Source organism: Tachyglossus aculeatus, chromosome 17 (assembly GCF_015852505.1).
Source record: "Tachyglossus aculeatus isolate mTacAcu1 chromosome 17, mTacAcu1.pri, whole genome shotgun sequence".
NCBI lineage: Eukaryota > Metazoa > Chordata > Mammalia > Monotremata > Tachyglossidae > Tachyglossus > Tachyglossus aculeatus.
Genome location: NC_052082.1, coordinates 8359897 through 8383778, shown reverse-complemented (window position 1 = coordinate 8383778; position 23882 = coordinate 8359897). Strand labels below are relative to the sequence as shown.

Below are 23882 nucleotides of genomic sequence, written 5' to 3'. Positions count from 1 at the left end.
TCTCCAGGGTAGACTCAACCTTGCTTGAAGGGATGTAAATTGAAACATTCAGAACTTTATTTTTTATCTCTTGGTATTTGTTTAGCGCTCTGTGCCAGAACTGTACTAAGCCCTGGGGTAGATACAGGAAAATCAGGTTGGACACAGTCCATGTCCCACATGGAGCTCACAGTCTTACTGCCCATTTTACAGATGAGGTAACTGAGTCACAGAGAAGTGAAGTGACTTTCCCCAGGTCACACAGCTGACGAGTGGCAGAGAGGGGATTAGAACCCAGGTCCTTCTGAATCCCAGGCCAGTGCTCTTTCCACTAGGCCACGCTGCTTCTTTCAGACCCTCTGTTTGAGTCTGAAGTTCTCGCTCAATTCACCTTATTGCTTAATAGAGAAGAATTTCAAAAAGCTGTGGAACTTGGTGAAGGCTAGCAGAAGACAAATCACCGCCTAAGGCCAGAGAAGGGAAAGATACACAGTCTTATCCTCCGCTCAAGAGGACAGACCAGCCATAGTCTGGGTTTATTGCAAGAAACTGGGACATTTTTATTAGGGGACATTGAGACTCAAAAGGTATTTCATATTGCTGTGAGGAATAACAAAGATAAGATGTTTCCTGAAATTGCTGTTTACTTAATAAATTTTTTTAATATCTTCAGCCTGGCCTCTAAAGTAAAAAAAAATATATAATACACAGTTACAAACCAGAAGACCCTGTTTTTAAACTTAATTCCTTGTCAAGAGGCTTAGTTCCCGGCATTTGTGAAAAAATCCAATTATGTTTAATACCACATCAATCAATACTATTTACTGGAAGCCTTTGTGGAGAACACTGTATTTAAATCCTTGGGAGACTACAATGGAATTAATAGACCGACTGGATCCCCATCTTCAAGGAGCTTACAATCTAGCATGGAAGAGTGATCCTCAAATATATATAGAAGTATAACTACATATATATATATACACACACACACACACACACACACACACACACACACACAAACACACACACTGTAGACTGTAAGCTCATTTTGGGAGGGAATTTGTTTACTGTTGCACTATACTCTCTCAAGAGCTTAGTAAAGTGCTCTGCACACAGTAAGCTCAATACATACAATTGGATAAATGAATGAACCATATCTATTCACACCAGTTAGTACTTAATAGAGTACATAAGATATAAGAAGCAGCATGGCCTAGAGGAAAGAGCATTGGCCTGGAAATCAGAGGATCTGCCACCTGTCTGCTATGTGATCTTGGGTAAGTCACAACTTCTCTGTGCCTCAGTTCCCTCATATGTAAAATGGGGATTCAATACCCCTTCTCTCTCCCCTTTAATAATAATAATAATGGTATTTATTAAGCGCTTACTATGTGTCAAGCACTGTTCTAAGAGCTGGGGTGGTTACAAGGTGATCAGGGTGTCCCACGGGGGGCTCACAGTCTTAATCCCTATTTTACAGATGAGGAAACTGAGGCACAGAGAAGTGAAGTGACTTGCCCAAAGTCACACAGCTGACAATTGGCAGAGGCACGATTTGAACCCATGACCTCTGACTCCAAAGCCCGTGCTCTTTCCACTGAGCCATGCTGCTTCTCTTAGACTGTGAGTCCCACAGGAAACAATGATTCTGTCCAACCTGATTACCCCAGCACTTAGTACAGTGCTTAGTACATAGTAAAGCACTTAAATGCCATTACTATATTTATATATATAGTAATACATATATAATATAATATATATGTAAGTATTCACAACCTTTGGGAGGTTATGAATACTTAAATGCTTAGATGGTGCATCAGTGGTGATCATATAAGTGACTATTATTTTCTCCCAGAAGACGACATCACAAATCCCAGGACTGATTATCAGCTAGACCCCAGGGAAAAATTTCACAATTCAACACTGACGAATGCAGAAGATTTCTCAAAATACTGTGGGAGCCTACAATACCGAGACGCGATGCTAACTTCACTTTTAAATAGGTAAGAATCCAACAGTGTGAATCAGATTATTATTACTGGGGTCAAGGTGAGCATGTCTCTATATGCTTTAAGGGGTAGCATCTCATCCACCACCCTTGGACCATTCCCCAGAATGATTCAATCATTCATTCAGTTGTATTTATTGAGCGCTTGCTGTGTGCAGAGCACTGTACCAAGCACTTGGGAGACTACAATATAATAACTGAGACATTCCCTGCCCACAATGAGCTAAAAAATGTAAATTTGGGGATTGTTTCTGAATTTTTTAAGATGAATCCACTGGCCAGCTACACTGAGTTTTCTCAAAGTGTTGCGTGTTCCTTCCCAGTGGAGCCGGGCAGAGGGAAAATAGAAACGTATGTTCACTGTTTGAAAGAGCATGTTGAGATTGCTGCTTCTCCTGGCCCTTCCGTGGCCACTTGAAGGAGAGGGGGAAGGGGGAGGGCCGTGAAGATTGCAATCAGTTATTTGGCAATCTCAGCATCTCGGAGGCCTGGGCTGGTGGTTAAAGCAGGGTGAGCTTCCTTCTGGCATTCCTCGGGACAGTGGGCTCCGGAGGTCAGGAACGAAGGAATCTGTGGAACAGTTCCGGGTTGGGGGAGCAAGGGGGTTCCGGGGTGGGAAATCAGGCTGCAGCCTCAAGCAACACACAGAACATCAGCAGACTTGAGGCAAGTATTAAGTCTTGCTCTGCAGGGGACCAGTAAGCCCGGTTACGCTGCAGAAGATTTTTCATCAGCGAGGGCAGTGTTGCCTGATGGAGAGAGGATGGAGCTGGGAATCAAGAGGCCCAGGTCTTAGCCCCTGCTCTAGCCTCCTGGATGACCTTTGGGGCTCTTACAACCTCCACACCTCAGTTTCCTCCTCCATAAAATGGGGATTAGGCCCTTGTTCAATCAATTGTATGTACTGAGTTCTTAATGTGTGCAAAACACTGCACTAAGCACTTGAGAAAGTGCAGTATAACAGAGTTGGTAGATACGTTCCCTGCCGAAAAGAAGCTTGCTCTACCACCCTCCTTGACTGTAAGCCCTATATGGGGCAGGGACTGAATCTGATCTTGTCCTGTGCAGAGCCAAAGTGTCCAGCCTGGGAGACATTCAGGGGATAATCACTCAATAAATACGATTGAATGAATGAATTAATAAGGCAGTTATAATAACAATAATAATGATAGATAGAATTTGTTTAAATGCTTACTGTCAGTGCTGACTCCCCTCTCCCCAAATTCCTATCTCCCTGATTTCTGACTACAACCCAGAACGTTCACTTCATTCCTCTGTCAAACTTCTGAATGAGAAGCAGCGTGGCTCAATGGAAACAGCATGGGCTTGGGAGTCAGAGGTCGTGAATTCAAATCCCGGCTCCGCCACTTGTCAGCTGCGTGACTTTGGGCAAGTCACATCACTTCTCTGGGCCTCAGTTCCCTCATCTGGAAAATGGGGATTATTACTGTGAGCCCCCCATGGGACAACCTGATCACCTTGTATCCTCCCCAGCGCTTAGAACAGTGCTTTGCACTTAGTAAGTGCTTAACAAATGCCATCATTATTATTATTATGTACCTCAATCACATCTGTTGCACCCCCGACCCCTCATCCACCTCCTCCCTCTGGCCTGAAACTCCCTCCCTCTTCATATCCAACAGACGATCACTCTCCCCATCTCCCCACCTTCAAAGCCCTATTAAAATCACACCTCTTCCAAGAGGTCTTCCTCAACTAAGCCTTCATCTCCCCTATTCCCTTCTATGTTGTCCTTGCACCTTTTAAGCATTTGATATTCACCCCACCCTCAGCCCCAAGTCACTTATGTATGTGTCCACAGTGCTTTTTTAATGGTATTTGTTAAGGGCTTACTTGTGGCTCAGTGGAAAGAGCACGGGCTCTGGAGTCAGAGGTCAGGGGTTCAAATCCCAGCTCTGTCAACTGTCAGCTGTGTGACTTTGGACAAGTCACTTAACTTCTCTGCGCCTCAGTTCCCTCTTCTGTAAAATGGGGATTAAGACTGTGAGCCCCACGTGGGATAACCTAATCACCTTGTATCCCCCCAGCGCTTAGAACAGTGCTTTGCCATAGTAAGCGCTTAACAAATACCATCATTATTATTATGTGTCAGGCACTGAACTAAGCACTGGGATAGATATAAGTTAATCAGGTTGATGATGATGGTATTTGTTAAGCACTTATTTTGTGCCAAGCACTTTCTAAGTGCTGGGGTGGGTACAAGGTAATCAGGTTGTCCCACGTGGGGCTCACAGTTCTAATCCCCATTTTACAGATGACGTAACTGAGGCACAGAGAAGTTAAGTGACTTGCTCAAGTTCACACAACAGACAAGGCGGAGTTGGGATTAGAACCCAGGTCTGATTCCCAGGCTCAATTCTGTTTTGTACTGTTCCAGGCACTGAGTACAATGCTCTACGCACAGTAAGCGCTCAATAAATACCATTGATTGACTGATTGATCTGCCAAGCACCGTGCCTGTTGAAATAGATAGAGGACAATTATTTATTTTACTTGTACATATATCTATTCTATTTATTTTATTTTGTTAATATGTTTTGTTTTGTTCTCTGTCTCCCCCTTCTAGACTGTGAGCCCACTGTTGTGTAGGGACCGTCTCTATGTGTTGCCAACTTGTACTTCCCAAGCGCTTAGTACAGTGCTCTGCACACAGTAAGCACTCAATAAATACGATTGATTGATTGATTGACAATCAGATCAGACCCAGCCTCTATCTCCCACTGTCCTCACAATCGAAGGGAGATCAGGAGAGACCCTCACAGGGTTCAAACCCAACAGGAAGTGAAGAGAACAAAAGGGACCCACTGAGGCCCAGAATCCCTTCAGAGTCCGGCCCCCGTCCCCACTCTACACAATCCAGGGGTCTCCAGGGCTAGACAAGAGTGGATATCTGGGCCTCTGCTGCTCTCCCCGTCCCTACCTATCTCTCCCAAGGGATAGCCCATTCTAGATTCAGGGATGTTCAGTTTTATTACTGGACTACAAGCTCCCAGCAGCTAACTGGTCGACCTTCTGCTGGCCGGCCTGAGGCTGGAGGCTCTGGGCACCTCTCCGGCTTCGGTTATTCAACACCCTCCCGGTGGGAATGATGTTAATAATTGTGGTATTTGTTAAGCGCCTACCATGTGCCAAGCACTGTTCGAAGCGCTGAGGTAGATACAAGATAATCGGGATGGGCACAGCCCCTGTCCCATATGGGGGTCACAGTCTTAATCCCCATTTTACAAATGAGGGAATTGAGGCCCAGAGAAGTGAAGCGACTTGCCCAAGGTCACACAGCAGGTGTGCCGAAGCCGGGATTAGAACCCACATCCTCTGACTCCAGAGCCCAGGCTCTTTGCAGCGTGGCTCAGTGGAAAGAGCCCGGGCTTTAGAGTCAGAGGTCATGTGTTCAAATCCCGGCTCCGCCAATTGTCAGCTGACTGTGGGCAAGTCACTTCACTTCTCTGGGCCTCAGTTACCTCATCTGTAAAATGTGGGTTAAGACTGTGAGCCCCCCGGGGGACAAACTGATCACCTTGTAACCTCCCTAGCACTTAGAACAGTGCTTTGCATATAGTAAGTGCTTAATAAATGCCATTATTATTATTATTATTATTTCCACTACACCATGCTGCTTCCCCAGGTTGCAGTGGGTTCCCGTGTTGACCCAAACTGACTGGGGATGGGCATATTTTAAACACACACACACACCCTATTTTAAAATTATCCGCTTTATCCCTTCAAGGCTAGGATTTCACCTCAACCAGGAAAAGGAAACTATTGAAATTGACAACTTTCCAAACCAGAAGCTGGATAGACCCCATCTCCACCACCTCCCCTTCTCAGTAGTTGCCTCTGATCTCCACACCTACAGCCCCGAGCCCCTGAAAGAGCCAACCCACATCTAAAAATTGCTCTGCCTCACTCCAGGATCCAATTTAATTTTCCACCGGATCCTAAAAAAGTCCCGTCCAGGCCGGCGAGCTTGGAGGTATGTTATCTCAAACTGTAAATAGCTCTTTTGAGCTGCCCACACTGATTCATTCTTTTTCTCTTCAATGAAATTTTTATTTAATAACCTAAATAGGTTGACAGACCAAAATGTAAATATTACAACCCTATGAGCTACACAAACCCCCGAGGTCTTTGCAAAGCTCCCACAAATGCACAGTACTCAAAAGTATCTTGTGTATTTTGCAGTTGCCAATTTTGGAAACGATGCGGGTTTTGCTTTAAAAAAGTCAAAGCCGAACCAGAAACGAGAGAGGAGAAACCAAGAGGGGAAAGAAGGACTGAGAAACTGCAAGAAGAAGCCCGGAGGTCTCAGCCATGAGCAGAGTAAACTGTTTCGGAGTTCAAGTAGCAGCCTGACTGTGGTTTCTAGGACATGTGTTTTGGATGCACTTTTGACTTTGAAACTGCATGTACATCACAAGGGAAATCCCGTAGGCCTCCCTGGCTAGCGGATTACCAAACATTACCAACAGCTTCACTGAGTCTGCCCCTCAGATTGTGACGAGTTTGAGGAATGGAACTCCCTTCTCTCATCCAGCATTTGTTAATTGTCCTCTAAGTCTCCTGGAAAAAGAAATTACATAAAAAGAGGAAGTCAAGTAAGTCAATGTCAAAGAAATCATTCCAGGCTCAGGTTAGCTTCCAGCCAGATGTCATCTGTGGATGACAGCGTGTGCACAGAGGGAAAATACAACTAAAATTTTCAAAGCCTGTTCATGTTTTCCTTCCCGCTAAAGAGCCCGCATTTGAGGATTAAGCAGTTTGTGGACAGGGAAGGTATCTTACCAACCCTGTTATAGTGTATTCTCCCAAGCACAGAACACAGTGCTCTTCACACAGTAAGCACTCAAATACCACTGATTGATTTATTACTCAATAAATACGACTGAATGAATTAGTCTTCAATTCAGAGGGGAGCAGGATGGCCTGGAGGAAGGACCCCAGCCTAGGAGTCAAGAGGCTTTGGATTATTCTCAAGGCTAGTACTTGCCTGTTGTATAACACTGTTCAAGTTACTTAACTTCTCTGGACTTTAGTTTCCTCATCTGTAAAATAGGGATATACTACCTGTTCTCCCTCCCACAGACCGCTGCCAATATGATTCATTTCTTCCCCTAGCACTCAGTACAGTGCCTGTTACATAGTAAACACAAATACCGCAATTTTAATCATTATTAATATGAGAGGGATGGTGGTTGTCAGACGGACCAAGCAGCGTGGCTCAGTGAAAAGAGCACGGGCTTTGGAGTAAGAGGTCATGGGTTCAAATCCTGATTTCGCCAATTGTCAGCTGGGTGACTTTGGGCAAGTCACCTCACTTCTCTGTGCCTCAGTGACCTCATCTATAAAATGGGGATTAAGACTGTGAGCCCCACGAGGGACAACCTAATCACCTTGTAACCGCCCCAGTGCTTAGAACAGTGCTTTGCAGATAATAAGCGCTTAATAAATGCTATCATTATAATTATTACCATTATTATTATTTTGTGGCATCCTTTGGCTTGGCCAAGGAGCGTTGATCATTGCCCCCATATACGTGTGGCCAAAATGCATGATCCTCAGATGGGCCCAGACCAGGGATGCAGAAAGGAAGAGGAATCCAAACCGAGCTAATGAAAATTGACCAGCCAAGGTCAACTGCCAGCTAATCAGTTATATTTATTGACCATTACCCTGTGCAGAGCACTGTACTAAGCACTTGGGAGAGTACAATATAACAGGATTGGCAGGCACATTCCCTGCTCACAACGGGTTTGCAGTGCTCAAGCGCTTAGTACAGTGCTCTGCACACAGTAAGTGCTTTATAAATACAATTGAATGAATGAACGGGTTTAGTCTGGAGGGATCATAGACTTGTCTCCCTTTGTCTGCTTCCTCTCTTGTTGCCACCCACTGCCCCGGAAGAAATGCAGCAGGCAGGGCTGAGAATACAAGTAGGACCTTCCCCAGCCACTGTCTTTAACCAGATTCTCAGTTCCAAAGTCTCCGTGACTGGACTGAGGCTTGTCAGTTATTTACCGCATCATCATCATCATAATGACAATAATAATAAAGAATAATAATAATAATAGTAATGGTGTTTGTTAGCATTTATTAAGCATGTACTAGGTACTAAGTGCTGGGGTGGATACAAGCAAATCGGGTTGGACGCAGTCCCTGTCCCACATGGGGCTCACAGTCTTAATCTCCATTTTACAGAGGAGGGAACTGAGGCCCAGAAAAGTGAAGTGATTTGCCCAAGGTCACAGAGCAGACAAGCGGCGAAGCCGGGATTAGAACCCGTGACCTTCTGACTCCCAGGTGCTTGCTCTATCCTCTATGACAGGCTGCTTCTCATGAGGCCCGACAAGCTCATTCAATCAATCGATTGTATTTATTGAGCATTTACTGGGTGCACAGGACAATATAACAGAAAAGCAGCATGGCTCAGTGGAAAGAGCCCGGGCTTGGAAGTCAGAGGTCATGGGTTCTAATCCCGGATCCATCACTTGTCAGCTGGGTGACTTTGGACAAGTAACTTAACTTCTCTGTGCCTCAGTTCCCTCATCTGTAAAATGGGGATTAAGACTGTGAGCCCCCCACCCACCCCCGGGACAACCTGATCACCTTGTAACCTCCCCAGCGCTTAGCACACAGTAAGCGCTTAACAAATACCATCATTATTATTACTATTACAGTGTAGACAGGGAGACAGTCATTAATATAAATAAATTGCATACCTAAGTGCTTTGGGACTGAGGGAGAGGTGAATAAAGGGTACAAATCCAAGTGCAAGGGCGATGCAGAAGGGAGTAGAAGAGGAAATGAGGGCTCAGTCAGGGAAGACCTCTTGGAGGAGACGTACCTTCAGTAATAATGATGGCATTTGTTAATCGCTTCCTATGTGCCAAGCACTGTTCTAAGCACTGGGGTAGATACAAGGTCATCAGGGTGTCCCTTGTAGGGCTCGTAGTCTTAATCCCCTTTCTACAGATGACTTAACTGAGGCCCAGAGAAGTGAAGTGACTTGCCCAAAGTCAGGCTTTGAAGGCGATGAGCCATCATCTGCCAGATTTGAAGAGGGAGGGCATTCCAGGCCAGAGGCAGGACGTGGGTGAGAGGTCAGTGGCAAGACAAACGAGATTGTGGTACAGCGAGGAGGTAGGCATTAGAAGAGCAAAGTGTGCAGGCTGGGGGTAGTAGGAAAGCAGTGAGGTAAGGTAGGAGGAGGCAATGTGATTGAGAGCTTTAAAGACTTTAGTGAGAGGAGATGGATTGATCAATGGATGGATAGATGGATGGATGGATGGGCCACCACTGGAGGATCTTGAGGAGTGGGGAAATGGGGCCTGAACGTTTTTGTGAAAAAATGATCTGGGCAGCGGAGGGAAGTGTGGACTGGAGTGGGGAGAGACAGAAAGCAGGGAGGTCAGCAAGGAGACAGGTGCAGTAGCCAGGGTAGGACAGGATAAGTGCTAAGTGTTTCTATCACAGCAGGACTAGGACCAGTCCAGGCTCCGGGGACATGATGATAATGATGATGATGGCATTTGTTAAGCACTTACTATGTGCCGAGCACTGTTCTAAGCGCTGGGGTAGATACAAGGTCATCAGGTTGCCCCACGTGGGGCTCACAGTCTCAATCCCTATAATAATAAATAATAATAATTCATTCATTCATTCAATCATATTTATTGAGCGCTTATTGTGTGCAGAGCACTGTACTAAGCACTTGGGAAGTACAAGTTGGCAACATATAGAGACGGTCTCTACCCAACAGCGGGCCCACAGTCTAGAAGACGGGCTCACAGTCTAGAAGGCGGGCTCACAGTCTTGGCATTTGTTAAGCGCTTACTATGTACCAAGCACTGTTCTAAGCCCTGGGGAGGATACAAGGTGATCAGGTTGTCCCACATGGGGCTCACAGTCTTAATCCCCATTATAATAATAACAATGGCATTTGTTAAGGGCTTACTATGTGCAAAGCACTGTTCTAAGTCCTGGGGAGGATACAAGGTGATCAGGTTGTCCCACGTGGGGCTCACAGTCTTCATCCCCATTTTACAGATGAGGTAACTGAGGCACAGAGAAGTTAAGTGACTGGCCCAGAGTCACACAGCTGACAAGTGATAGAGCCAGGATTAGAACCCATTACCTCTGACTCCCAAGCCCGTGCTCTTTCCACTGAGGCACGGTGCTTCCCTAATAAATCATTATTACATCCTCATTATTTATACCCTTTATTCACCTCTCCATCAGCCCCAAAGCACTTAGGTATGTAATTTATATTAATTACTGTCTCCCCCTCTAGACTGTAATAATAATAATAATGATTGCATTTGTTAAGCGCTTACCGTGTGCCAAGTACTGTTCTAAGCGCTGGAGGGGGATACAAGGTAATCTGCATCATTATACAGATGAGATATCTGAGGCACAGAGAAGTCAAGTGACTTGCCCAAAGTCACACAGCTGATCAATGGCGGAGCGGAATTAGAACTCAGGACCCCCGACTCCCAAGCAACGGTCAACCGTTGATCTTTCCGCTATGCCACGCTGCTTCTCTAAGGGGACATGGGACCCCACGGGCCCAATGAGCTGGGGACTGTCAGATCTGACCACTTTGTAGCTACTCTAGCCATTAGCACCTAGTAAGTGCTTAACAATCACCACACTTATCAATCAATCGTATTTATTGAGCGCTTACTGTGTGTAGAGCACTGTACTAAGCCCTTGGGAAGTCCAAGTTGGCAACATATAGAGATGGTCCCTACCCAACAGTGGACTCACAGTCTAGAAATGTGATGATTATGAGGTTGGGAAGAGAGGTTCACCTAGTTCAGGGCTCTGCATGCAGGAAGTGCTCAGCAAATACCGTTGATTGAAAGATTGGCTCCAGAAGGCATACAGCTAGTGCCCTACTGGGGCGAAGAGGAAGCTATCTGACAAAATGCCCTCTCTGCCAAGCTGGCTAAAATTAAAGCTTTTGAAATTAAAGGCAAATGCTCAATTACACAAGGCCTGGGGTGGTTATAATACATGTTTGTCCTCTTTGTGGAACGGGAAAGGAATATTTTTCCAGTGGTTTTCCCTCTCAACTCATCTGCTCACCCCAGTATATTCCCTGCACAGGGGATTTGAGGGGAGAGGGAGGTTTGGTGGGGGCCAGCAAGCAGACCTCATTCATTCATTCAATCGTATTTATTGAGAGCTTACTGTGTGCAGAGCACTGTGCTAAGCGCTTGGGAAGTACAAGTTGGTAACATATAGAGACGGTCCCTACCCAACAGCAGGCTCACAGTCTAGAAGGGGGAGACAGACAACGGGACAAAACATATTAACAAAATAAAATAAATGGAATAAATATGTACAAATAAAATAGAGTAATAAATATGTACAAACATATACAGGTGGTGTGGGGAGGGGAAGGAGGTAAGGCGGGGGGGATGGGGAGGGGGAAGAGGGGGAGAGGAAGGAGGGGGACCTGCCCCCCACTCCCCCGATAACTTAGTCTTGGCTCAGTCACATTGTCCCCAATATAATAATAATAATTGTGGTATCTGTTCAGTACTTACTACGTGTCAAGAACTGTACTAAGCGCTGGGGTGGACACAAGCAAATCGGGTTGGACACAGTCCCTGTCCCACGTGGGACTCACGGTCTCAATCCCCATTTTACAGATGAGGTAACCGAGGCCCAGGGAAGCGAAGTGACTCACCGAAGGTCACCTGGCAGACATGTGGTGGAGCTGGGATTAGAACCCACAACCTTCTGACTCCCAGGCTGGTGCTCTATCCACTATGCCATGGCATTTATTGAGAGCTTACCCTGTGCAAAGCAATTCAACAGAGTTCGCAGACATGATCAGTTAATGGTTTTTATTGAGCTGTAAGCTTGTTGGCAGGGAACGGGAACACCAACTCTGTTGTGATGTACGCTCCCAAGTTCTTAGTACAGCACTCTGCACACAGTAGTCTCTCAATATGATTGAGCACTTACTGGTTAATTGCATGGACATTTGCAGATGATCCAATTAACTACATGATTTACACTATCCCAAAAATGCTCAGAGCCCATAAATCGTAACAGTCACTATCTACAACAGTCACATAAATCACAGTAGTCACAAGAAGCAGTGTAGCTTAGAGGAAATAGCACGGATTTGGGAGTCAGAAGGACCTGGGTTCTAATCCCAGCTCTGCCACCTGTCAGGTGTGTGACTTTGGTCAAGTCACTTCACTTCTCTGGGCCTCAGTTCCCTCATCTGCAAAGTGGGGATTAAAACTGTGAGCCTCAGTATGACAACCTGATTACCTTGTATCTCCCCCAGCGCTTAGAACAGTGCTTGGCACATAGTAAGTGCTTAAAAAAAACCATTATTATATCTAACACTAGATGTAATAATCTCTTCACAACCACATCTTAAAGTCACCTCTCCAGAAAGCCTTCCCTGAAGAAGCCCTCCTTTCCCTCCTACTCCCTCTCCCTTCTGCATCACCCGTGCACTTGGATTTGTACCCTTTATTCACCACTTATATAATAATAATAATAATGGTATTTGTTAAGCGCTTACTATATGCAAAGCACTGTTCTAAGCGCTGGGGAGGTTACAAGGTGATCCAGTTGTCCCGGGGGGGCTCACAGTGTTAATCCCGTTTTACAGATGAGGTAACACAGAGAAGTTAAGTGACTTGTCCAAAGTCACACAGCCGACAATTGGCGGAGCCGGGATTTGAACCCATGGCCTCTGACTCCAAAGCCCGGGCTCTTTCCACTGAGCCACACTGCTTCTGTAGTATAACAAGGAACAGGCACATTTCCTGTCCATTACGAGCTTGCAGTCTAACGGGGCTGTTGACTGTTACTCTTCTTTGTTCCTTCATCATTACTATCCAATGACAAAATCTTGTCATTTCCCTTTCTAAAATATTTTTGGATGCTTCCAATTCAAACTGTCTTTAGAACTTAACCCTTCATATAAGTCCCCTAATCAGCTACCTTCTCGTGCCACAGTATTATTATAGTATATTATGGAGTGCTTACTGCATGAAGAACACTGTACTAAGCACTTGGGAGAGTACAATATAACAGAGTGGAGAGACATATTCCCTACCCCACAACGGGTTTACAGACATTAATATAAATAAATTACAGATAAGTGCTGTGGGGCTGAGTGAAGCAGAAGGGGATGGGAGAAAAGGAAATGAGGACTTAGGGAAGGTCTCTCGGAGGAGATGTGCCTTCAATAAGGCTTTTGAAGGTGGAGAGAGTGATTGTCTGGCATATAGGAAGAAGGAGAGCGACCCTGTCCAGAGGCAGGACGAGCAACAGTGAGATAGACGAGATCAAGGTAGCAGGGATAGGTTGGCATTAGAAGAGCAGCGAGGTAAGGTGTAGGGGAAAGGCGACGGAGTACGTATTCATAATTTAATGTCGTAGCCGCCCCCCACCCCAACCTAGACTTTCAGCTCTCTTATGGGCAGGGAACATGTAGAGAAGCAGCGTGGCTCAGTGGAAAGAGCACGGGCTTTGGAGTCAGTGGTCAGGGGTCCAAATCCCGGCTCCGCCAATTGTCAGCTGTGTGACTTTGAGCAAGTCACTTAACTTCTCTGTGACTCCGTTACCTCATCTGTAAAATGGGGATTAAGACTGTGAGCGCCCCGTGGGACAACCTGATCACCTTGTAACCTCCCCAGCGCTTAGAACAGTGCTTTGCACATAGTAAGCACCTAATAAATGCCATCATTATTATTATTATTACCAAGACTGCTGAATTGTGCTCTCCCTAGCACTTAGTCCCACAGTTAAATGCTCAACAAATACAGTTTGTTGAGAGAAACCCACAACATCCTGTAGGCCTCCTGCACGCTCTAAGTCTCAGCACCCTGCAGCAGCGGTGAGTTGTAACACGTACAACTCACCTACGCTGTCACTAAAGACCCCCCTCACCTCTTCCTGTTTGTTTTTTCTCCCCACGCTTCTCTCCGGTCATCTCCCACCCCAGGGCTCATTTGCAACCCTCAGAAAGATGAAAGTAAGTTGACTGTCGACCTGAAGTATCAAAGCGGCCCACCTTCCTCCACACCATATTTCAGAGCTTCCCAAGAGCGGGTGAACTTTAAGATTCCCCCTCCTCTTTGGCTTTTTAACCCCCACCCCCATCCACTCCTCCTTCAGGAGCAGCCAGCTAAACCTGATTATCAGCATGATTCATCAGCTGAGGGTCTTCTCTTCTCTCAAGAGCTGTGTTTCCCATTACCAACCAAACCTTGGCCAGAGGATCTCTCCGGGTTATCAGAAGGTGGCCAGAGCCCAGGGAAACTGCACCTTACAAAGAAAAGCGAACTGAAAAGTGTCCTTTCCCACTTCAGCACTTGACGACATCCTGGGATGCTCTCTCCCCCACCTCAAAAAGCCCTTCCCTTCTGTTTCGAACTGTCTCACTGGGTTAAATAGGGAAAAGAGATAGCTTCTGATCACGGCAAATAGAGGCCTTCCCCGACTAAACCTTCATTTCCTCAACACCCTCTCCCATCTGCGTCGTCCTGGCACTTGGGCCCCACAACATTTGGGTACTTACCTGGAATTTATCTTAATGTCTGCCTCCCCCTCTAGACTTTCAGCTTGCTGTGGGACGTCGCCGCCGACTTCTCTTGCCCACATCCTGCCTCTGGCTCGGAACGCCCTCCCTCGTCATATCTGACGGATAATTGCTCCCCCCCAACTTCAAAGCCTTATCGAAGGCCCATCTCCTCCAAAAAGCCTTCCCTGACTCAGCCCTCCTCTCCTCTTCTCCCACTCCCTTCTGTGTCACTCTGACTTGCTCCCTCCATTCATCCTCCCTCCTGGCTGAAAAGCACTTATGTCTATGTATGTATCTGTAATTTATTTATTTATGTATATTAATATCTGTCTCCCCCTCTACACTGTGAACTCCTTATGGGCAGGGGATGTGTCTGTTGTTGGATGTACTCTCCCAAGCGCTTAGGACAGTGCTTTGCACACAGTGAGCACTCAATAAATACGATTGAGTGAACGTGTCCACCACCTCTGTCACATTGTAGTCTCCCAAGCGATTAGTGCAGTGCTCTGCCCACAATCAATGCTCCATAAATTTGATTGAGTGGTATACGGAGAAGGACCTGGGTTCTAATCTTGACTCTGCCACATGCCTGATGTGTGACCTTGGGCAAGTCACTTAACTTCTCTGGGCCTCCGTTACCTCATCTGTGAAATGGGGACTTAGCACCTTTTCTCTCTCCCCTTAGACTGTGACAGCCCACAGTGGGACAGGGACTGGCTCCAAACTGATTAACTTGTATCTATCCCAGTGCTCAGAAGAGTGTTTAGCACATCATAAGTGCTTAATAAGTACCATAATAAGTATTATTATCATTATAATTAAGCCATTCCTGCCTTCTGATCAGCTAAGCAGCGTGGCTCAGTGGAAAGCCCACGGGCTTTGGAGTCAGAGGTCAGGGGTTCAAATCCCAGCTCCGTCACTTGGCAGCTGTGTGACTTTGGGCAAGTCACTTAACTTCTCTGTGCCTCAGTTACCTCATCTGTAAAACGGGGATTAAGACTGTGAGCCCCCCGTGGGACAACGTGATCACCTTGTAACCTCCACAGAGCTTAGAACAGTGCTTTTCACATGGTAAGCACTTAATAAATGTCATTATTGTTATTATTATTAATATAAGAGGCTGAACGTATTATCAATCAGTGGTATTTATTGAGCTCTTAGTGTATGCTGAGCACCGAACTACACTCTGAGGAGAGTACTTTAGAATTGGTAGGCGTGCTCTCTGCCCTCGGGATATTAATTCTCTAGAAATGACCCGCAGAGACCAAATGACATCTTTTAGAAATCTCCAAACCGAAGTCATTTTTCTTTTCTTTTCCTCTCTCTCTCCTAAGCAATAACTCCTCGGGGCCATCAAGTTTTCCATCTGGTCCTTAAAGCCTCAGTAAATGTCTTGTGCCTCAACTGCTCATTTAAATAGTCCCCCTCTTTATTGTCTCTCCCCACACCCTCCTTGTCTTTTCGGTGGCAGTTCAAAGGAGATGATGCGGTCTCCCAATCAATCAGTCAATCAATCGTATTTATTGAGCGCTTACTGTGTGCAGAGCACTGTACCAAGCGCTTGGGAAGTACAAGTTGGCAACGTATAGAGACAGTCCCTACCCAACAGTGGGCTCACAGTCTAAAAGGGGGAGACAGAGAACAAAACCAAACCCTGGTATTATAAAAAAATGATTCATTCATCCAGTCGTATCGATTGAGCGCTTACGGTGTGCAGAGCACTGTACTAAGCGCTTGGACAGTACAATTCGGTAGCAAATCGAGCCCATCTTTACCCAACAACGGCTGAGAGGTCTAAAGCGAAAGTAAAAGTTTATTTTTTCTCTAAAGTAACTCTGCCACTCCGAGGCCCAGCCCGTCTGCTAAGCGCTCCGTCCAGTCCTCTGGCCCCAGCGGGGCGGCCCCCCATCTTGCCTCCTTCCCTTCCCCACAGCACCTGTATATATGCATATATGTTTGTACATATTTATTACTCTATTTATTTATTTATTTATTTATTTATTTGTACATATCTATTCTATTTATTTAATTTTGTTGGTATGTTTGGTTTTGTTCTCTGTCTCCCCCTTTTAGACTATGAGCCCACTGTTGGGTAGGGACTGTCTCTATATGTTGCCAATTTGTACTTCCCAAGCGCTTAGTACAGTGCTCTGCACATAGTAAGCGCTCAATAAATACGATTGATGATGATGATGATGACTGAACCAACGTCTGCCTCCGGACGGATGGGGAGAGGGGAGATTCCCTTCCGGACCCCTTGGGAACCGGTCCCAGAGGGCGGACCGTAGCGCAGGGTACCGCACCGACTTTCCTTAGCGCTTAGTACAGTGCTCTGCACACAGTAAGCGCTCAATAAATACGATTGATTGATTGACTTTCCTCTAGGCGCTGGGCTAAAAATTGGGGGTTGCCAAGGTGGCTTGGAGCTCCCAAGTGGCTCCCAGGAAAAGTTGGCGAAGGAAAGCCAGGAAGGCCACCTCGGGTTGGGGGACACGGGGGGCTCCGGGGACCCCACACACAACCACACACAGCAACCACACACAACCACGCGCAAAACCAGGTGCACGCAGCTCTTCTCATAATAATAATAATAATAATAATAATAATAATGGCATTTATTAAGCGCTTACTATGTGCCAAGCACTGTTCTAAGCGTTAGGGAGGATACAAGGTGATCGGGTTGTCCCACGGGGGGCTCACAGTCTTCACCCCCATTTTCCAGATGGGGGAACTGAGGCCCAGAGAAGTGAAGTGACTCGCCCCAAGTCACACAGCTGACAATTGGCAGAGCCGGGATTTGAACCCGTGACCTCTGACCCCAAAGCCCGGGCTCTTTTTCACTGAGCCACGATAATGATGATGACGGCATTTGTTCATTCATTCATTCAATCGTACCTATTGAGCGCTTGCTGTGTGCAGAGCACTGTACTAAGCGCTTATTAAGCGCTTACTATTCATTCAATCGTATTTATTGAGCGCTTGCTGTGTGCAGAGCACTGTACTAAGCGCTTATTAAGCACTTACTACTCATTCAATCGTATTTATTGGGCGCTGACTGTGTGCAGAGCACTGGACTAAGCGCTTGGGAGAGGACAAGTCGCCAACAGATAGTCCCCCAGGCTAGAAGGAGGAGAGGGACACAAAACAAAACGTGTAGACGGGTGTCAAAATCGTCGGAACGAACAGAATTATAGCTATAGGCACATCATTAACAAAATTAATAGAATAATAAATGTGTACAAGTAAAATAAATAGAGTAATAAATCTGTACAAATATATATACAAGTGCTGTGGGGAGGGGAAGGGGAAGCGCATGCACAAAAAAAGCACTGTTCTAAGCGCTGGGGAGGATACAAGGTGATCATCATTATCATCAGTATTATTATTACTACTATTATTACCATTATTATTATTATCACTATTATTATTGTAATTGTTAAGCGCTTACTACGTGCCAAGCACCGTTCTAAGCACTAGGGGTAGGGACGAGGCAATCAGGTTGTATCCCACGTGAGGCTCCCAAGCTTCATTCGTTCATCCAGTCGTATTTATTGAGCGCTTCCCGTGTGCAGAGCACTGTACTAAGCGCTTGGGAAGTCCAAATCGGCAACATGTAGAGACGGCCCCTACCCAACAACGGGCTTCATCCCCCATAAGCGCTTAGTCCAGTGCTCTGCACAAAGTAATAAATAATGATACTATTTGTTAAGCACTTACTATGTGCAAAGCATTTTTCTGAGCGCTGTGGGGGATACAAGCTGATCAGGTTGTCCTACGTGGGGCTCACAGTCTTCATCCCCATTTTACAGAAGAGGGGACTGAGAGAAGTTAAGGGACTTGCCCAAAATCACACAGCTGACAATTGGAGGAGTCGGGATGAGAACCCATGACCTCTGACTTCAGAGCCCGGGCTCTTTCCACGGAGCCACGCTGCTTCTCAATAAATACGACTGCAGGAATTTGACAGATGAGGGAACTGAGGCCCAGAGAAGTGAAGTGACTTGTCCAAGGTCTCCCCGGGCGGGGCGGGGCGGGTCCGGGATGAGAACCCCCTTCGTCGTCCCCGTCCTCTGATTGCCCACCCGGGCCCCTGTCCCCAGGGGCCATGCCCCGCTTTTCCCTTTCCCTGGGGGTCCCGGGGGGCAGTGGTCTCCCGGCTGTCCCCCCGCCCCCCCCATCCACCCCGAGGATGACCGGAGCCCCCTCCCTCCCCCAGGTCCGGGAGGGGCAGTGTCCCCCCCCCCCAGGGTAAGTGGCCCTCCTCCAGGGTGACTGTCCCCCCCCCAGGGTGACTGTCCTCTAGGGTGACTGTCCCCCCCGAGGGTAAGTGTCGCCCCAGGGTGACTGTCCCCCCCGAGGGTGTGTCCCCCCAGGATGACTGTCCCCCCCAGGGTGACTGTCACCAAAGGTGAGTGTCCCCCCAGGGTAAGTGTCCCCCCAGGGTGTGTGCCCCCCCCCCCGGGTGACTGTCCCCCAGGGTGACTGCCCCTCCCCAGATTGTGTCCTCCCAGGGTAAGTGTCCCCCCCCCAGAGTGACTGTCCCCACCCAGGGTGAGTGTCTCCCAGGATGAGTGTCCCCCAGGGTGAGTGTCCCCCTGGGTAAGTGTGTCCCCCAAGGTGAATGTCCCCCAGGGTGAGTGTCCCCCAGGGTGAATGTCCCCCAGGGTGAGTGTCCCCCAGGGTGAGTTTCCCCCAAGGTAAGTGTCCCCCAGGGTGAGTGTCCCCCCCCCCCCAAGTGAGTGTCCCCCAGGGCAAGTGTCCCCCAGGGAGACTGCCCCCGCCCAGGGTGAGTTTCCCCCAGGGTGTCCCCCCCCCCCCAGGGTAAGTGTCCCCCCCAGGGTGACTGTCATTCGTTCATTCAATCGTATTTACTGGGCGATTACTGTGTGCAGAGCACTGGACTAAGCGCTTGGGAAGGACAAGTTGGCAACGTCTCGAGACGGTCCCTCCCCACCAGCGGGCTCACAGTCCAGAAGCCTGCCCCCCCCCCCCGCCCCCAGGGTGAGTGTCCCCCCAGGGTGAGTGGCCCGTCCCCCCCCCCCCCCCGCCCCTTGGAGCCGGCGGGGGGCCGGCCGGTGCCGGGTCCCGCTCCGGGAGCCCCCCGGGCCCCCGGTCTTACCTGCGGGGGTCCGCCTTCCTGCGCTCCTCCATGCCCGCCGAAGGCCCGCCCCTGCCCGCCGCCCTCCGGTCCGTGCCCCCCGGTCCGTGCCCCCCCGGTCCTTGCCCTCGGGGCCCTGGGCGGAGGGGGCGGTCAGCGGGGGGCACCGGGCACGGCTGGCCACTGACCGCTGGACGCCCGCCGCCACCGCCGGGCACTGCCACCGGGGCCGGCCACTGCCACCGCCACCGCCACCGGGGCCGGGCACCGGCGGGGGGGACGGGGGGGGGGCGGGGGGCGGGGGTCCGCGGCCCGCCCTCTCCCGTCCGGACCCGCTGCCCCTCCCCCGGCCCGGCCGGGAGCAGGGGGCGGGGGGCGGGGGGCAGGCACAGTGGGAGGGGGCTCCGGAGGGGGGCTCAGGGCTGGGGGAGGAGGGGGCTCAGAATGGGGCCACGGGGGTAAGGAGGGACCGGAGAAGGAGGGCTCGGGGCTGGGGGAGGAGGGGGCTCAGAAGAGGGGTTCAGGGCTGGGGAGGGAGGGGGCTCAGAATAGGAGGAGTTCAGGGGTGGGGAGGGGGCGTAGAATGGGGGCACAGGGGTAAGGAGGGACCGGAGAAGGAGGGCTCAGGGCTGGGGGAGGAGGGGGCTCAGAATGGGGGCATAGGGGTAAGTAGGGAGTGTAGAATGAGGGTTCAGGGCTGGGGAGGAGGCACAGAATAGGAGTTCAGGGGTGGGGAGGGGGCGTAGAATGGGGGCACAGGGGTAAGGAGCGTAGAACGAGGGTTCAGGGGTGGGGAGGGGGCTCAGAATGGGGGTTCAGGGGTGTAGAGGTGAGGAGGGGGACATAGAGCTGCCTCGAGGCCGGAGACCCCGGAGCCCTCAGCTGGGCGATCCAGGGGAGGGCAGAATCCGGGGTGCCGGCCCGGCCGGCCGGTGGGCGCGAATCCCACAGAGGGACGGGGCAGGGAGGGAGGACTCGGTCCCACTCAGTCCCGGTCAGTCCCAGTGTCCCTGGGCCGGGCCCTCCACCCGGGGAGGGGTCTCGTCCGCAGGCCGGCCTGGCTCCAGGCACTCCGGACCCCACGACGCCCATGACCCGCACGCAGCGGGACCCGCGGCCTCTCCCTTTCCCACTGGGCCACCTTTGGCCTGGGACCACCCAGATCCCCTCCCACGGGCCTGCAAGGCCTCACATGTCCCCCGGTGCCCAGGCCCCCCTCCACGGCCCACCCTGGATCCCCCGAGAACTCCCTCAAGGTCTCCCCAAGCCTCTCTATTAATAATACTAATAATTATGGTGTCTGTTAAGCGCTTACTATGTGCCAGGCACTGTAGTGAGCACTGGGGTGGATACAAGCAAATCGGGTTGGACACAGTCCCTGTCGCAGTCTCGATCCCCATTTTACAGATGAAGTAACTGAGGCCCAGAGAAGTGGGAGTGAAGTGACTTGCCCACGGTCACACAGCGGACGAGTGTCACCCTCAGCGCGGATGGGGCGCTGGCACCGTGTTCGTGACTCCCCATCCAAAAGTTTGGGTACCACTGGGGAAAAACTGTTTTGGTTTTCCAAGACCTGACTGCCTTCCAGAAACTTTGGCATCGGTCCAAGCCGAAAGTTCCCCTGGGCTGTGCCACCCGATGCTCACACACCACAATCAATCACCCCCCTAACCTCACCCCCTTGCACGTTGGTAGGTACCAGACGGGAAGCCCGGAGCGGCCGTTTCCTGCAAGACCGCGGGCACCTAGGGGATTCTCTGGCTCTGGGAATGTTGGCCACAAGTCCCACGCACTGGCTGGCCAGAAGTTTACAGTGCCAGCACTTAGAACAGTGCTTTGCACATAATAAGCGCTTAACAAATACCATCATTATTATTATTATTTGGGTGGCGGAACTTTACCTCCGAAAGCCTGGGGCACAAGGTGAGGTGTTCGGATTGTTTTCCGTTAAATTGCTGGGGTTTTGCCTCGACAAAAGAAAAACGGTCATTGCAGGACCCCAACCCTCTGGCTTGTCCCCTCCCTGGCGTCATCACCCCTGATGGACACCCATTCTGTATTACACTTGAAGTCCCGGCGTGATCTTTCGAGTCGGAAAGATTCAGAAAGGGACATTACCGTGGTATTTGTTAAGAGCTTTCTATGTGTTAAGCATTATGCGTTCAGTTATTCCACTGAACACTGGAAGAGATCTAAAATAATCCGATCTAACACAGTCCCTGTCCCACACGAGACTCACCGTCTAAACGGGAGGGAGAACAGGTATTTAAACCCTATTTAACAGATGAGAGAGCTGAGACCCCGAGAAGTTCAAGGACACCCGGCAGGCAAGTGACAGAGCTGGGATTAGATCCCAGGTCCTCGGACTCCCAGGGCCACGGTGTTTCCATTAGGTCATGCTGTTCCTCCAACCCGCTGCAGTAACTCACTGCAGTCATTTGACTTCTTCCCTGCTGTCCGATGCTATCCGGCTGCGAAGAAGAAGTTCTGAACTTTTCTGCTCTGACACTTGCGTCTCACTTCTCTACCCAACGCAGCGCCCATTGCACTGTACTAAGTGTATGCTTGCTGCCTTTTCTTTTGGTGGGGGGGGGGGTCTTCCAGAAAGACAAGAAATCCACCTCCAGACTGGGCTTCTCAAGAAGCGGCAAGCTCCAGAACCCCAGATCTTGAGGGGCAACATCAAATAGGTGGAAATGAAGTTGGGGACCAAGATCAGGCCCAACTGGAAAGGTTTGTGTAATTGGGCAGTGCTACCCTACCCATTTTAGTTTGCCATTCAAACAATGGTATTTATTGAGCACTTACTATGTGCCGAGCACTGAATTAAACTCTCGGGACACTACAATATACCAGAGTAGGAATAGATGATTCTTGCCCATGAGAAGCTGACAGACTAGAAGGAGACAGATATTACAGATCATCATCATCAACAGAGGTATTTACTGAGCACTTACCACGTGCAGAGCACTGGATTAATAAGCACTTGGAAGAGCACAACAGAGTTGGTAGATGTGTTCCCTGCTCACAGTCAATTTACAGTCTAGAAGATGAGCTTACAGTCAAGAGGGAATTATGGAACAGGAATGGTATGGATATAACCATATGCCCTGGGTGGGTGGAGGAAGGAGGACTTAAATAGGCAATGCAGTAGAGAAGGCTCACTGTGGGTAGGGAATGTATCTGTTTATAGTTGCATTGTACTCTCCCAAGCGCTCAGTGCAGTGTTCTGCACGCAGTAAGCGCTCAATAAATACCATTGAATGAATGAAGCGAGGGCTTCAACGGGGAAGTGAGGACTTTGACGGGAAAGGCCTCTCGGAGCGGATGTGATTGTAATAAATCTTTGAGGATGGAGAGAGTGGTGGTCTGTCAGCTATGAACTGGTAGGGAGTGCCAGGCCAGAGGCAGGACGTGGGCGAGGGGGTCGGCGGTGAGATAGACGACATCTAGGGACCCTGAATAGGTTGGAGCAAAGTGTGCAGCCTGGGTTGCAGTAGAAAATCAGGGAGTTAAGGAAGGAGGGGGTGAGCTGATCGAGTGCTTTCATTCATTCGTTCATACATTCAATCGTATTTATTGAGCGCTTACTGTGTGCAGAGCACTGGACTAAGCGCTTGGAAAGTACAAGTCGCCAACCTGTAGAGACGGTCCCTACCCAACAACGGGCTCACAGACTAGAAGGGGGAGACGGACAACAAAACAAGTAGACAGGTGTCAAGACCGTCAGAATAAATAGAATTATAGCTATATGCACATCATTAATAAAATAGAGTAGTAAATATGTACAAGTAAAATAAATGCAATAATAAAGTAATAAATAAATGAAATAAAGTAATAAATATGTACAAATATATTCATTCATTCATTCAATCGTATTTATTGAGTGCTCACTGTGTGCAGAGCACTGTACTAAGCGCTTGGGAAGTTAGAGTTGGCAAGCTATAGAGACGGTCCTTACCCCACAACGGGCTCACAGTCTAGAAGGGGGAGACGGACAACAAAACAAAACATGTAGACAGGTGTCAAAGTCGCCAGAACAAATAAAATTAAAGCTATAGGCGCATCATTAGCAAAATAAATATAGTAAATATGTACAAGTAAAATAAATATAAGTAATAAAGAAAATAAAGTAATAAATATGTACAAATATATAAAATTTGTTGTGGGTGGGGGGGAGGGGAAGAGGAGGCTCTGATGACGTGGAGATGCAGAACGCT

The 23882-nt window shown here is 48.7% G+C and overlaps 1 protein-coding gene across 3 annotated transcripts in view; it reads right to left on the bottom strand.

Moving 5' to 3' along the window:
- The window catches only part of SLC4A4 (solute carrier family 4 member 4), a 355442-nt gene that overhangs the window by 305616 nt on the left and 25944 nt on the right, over nucleotides 1-23882 (bottom strand). The window contains exon 1 of one of the 3 annotated variants that reach the window (XM_038758873.1): nucleotides 19684-19813. The exons of 1 other annotated variant lie outside the window; for it this stretch is intronic. In XM_038758873.1, the coding sequence (XP_038614801.1) occupies nucleotides 19684-19715 (32 nt within the window). In that variant the 5' untranslated portion in view covers nucleotides 19716-19813. Of the gene's footprint in view, nucleotides 1-19683; nucleotides 19814-23882 lie in introns of those variants that run through there. One more of the 3 variants, XM_038758875.1, reaches the window with a different exon arrangement.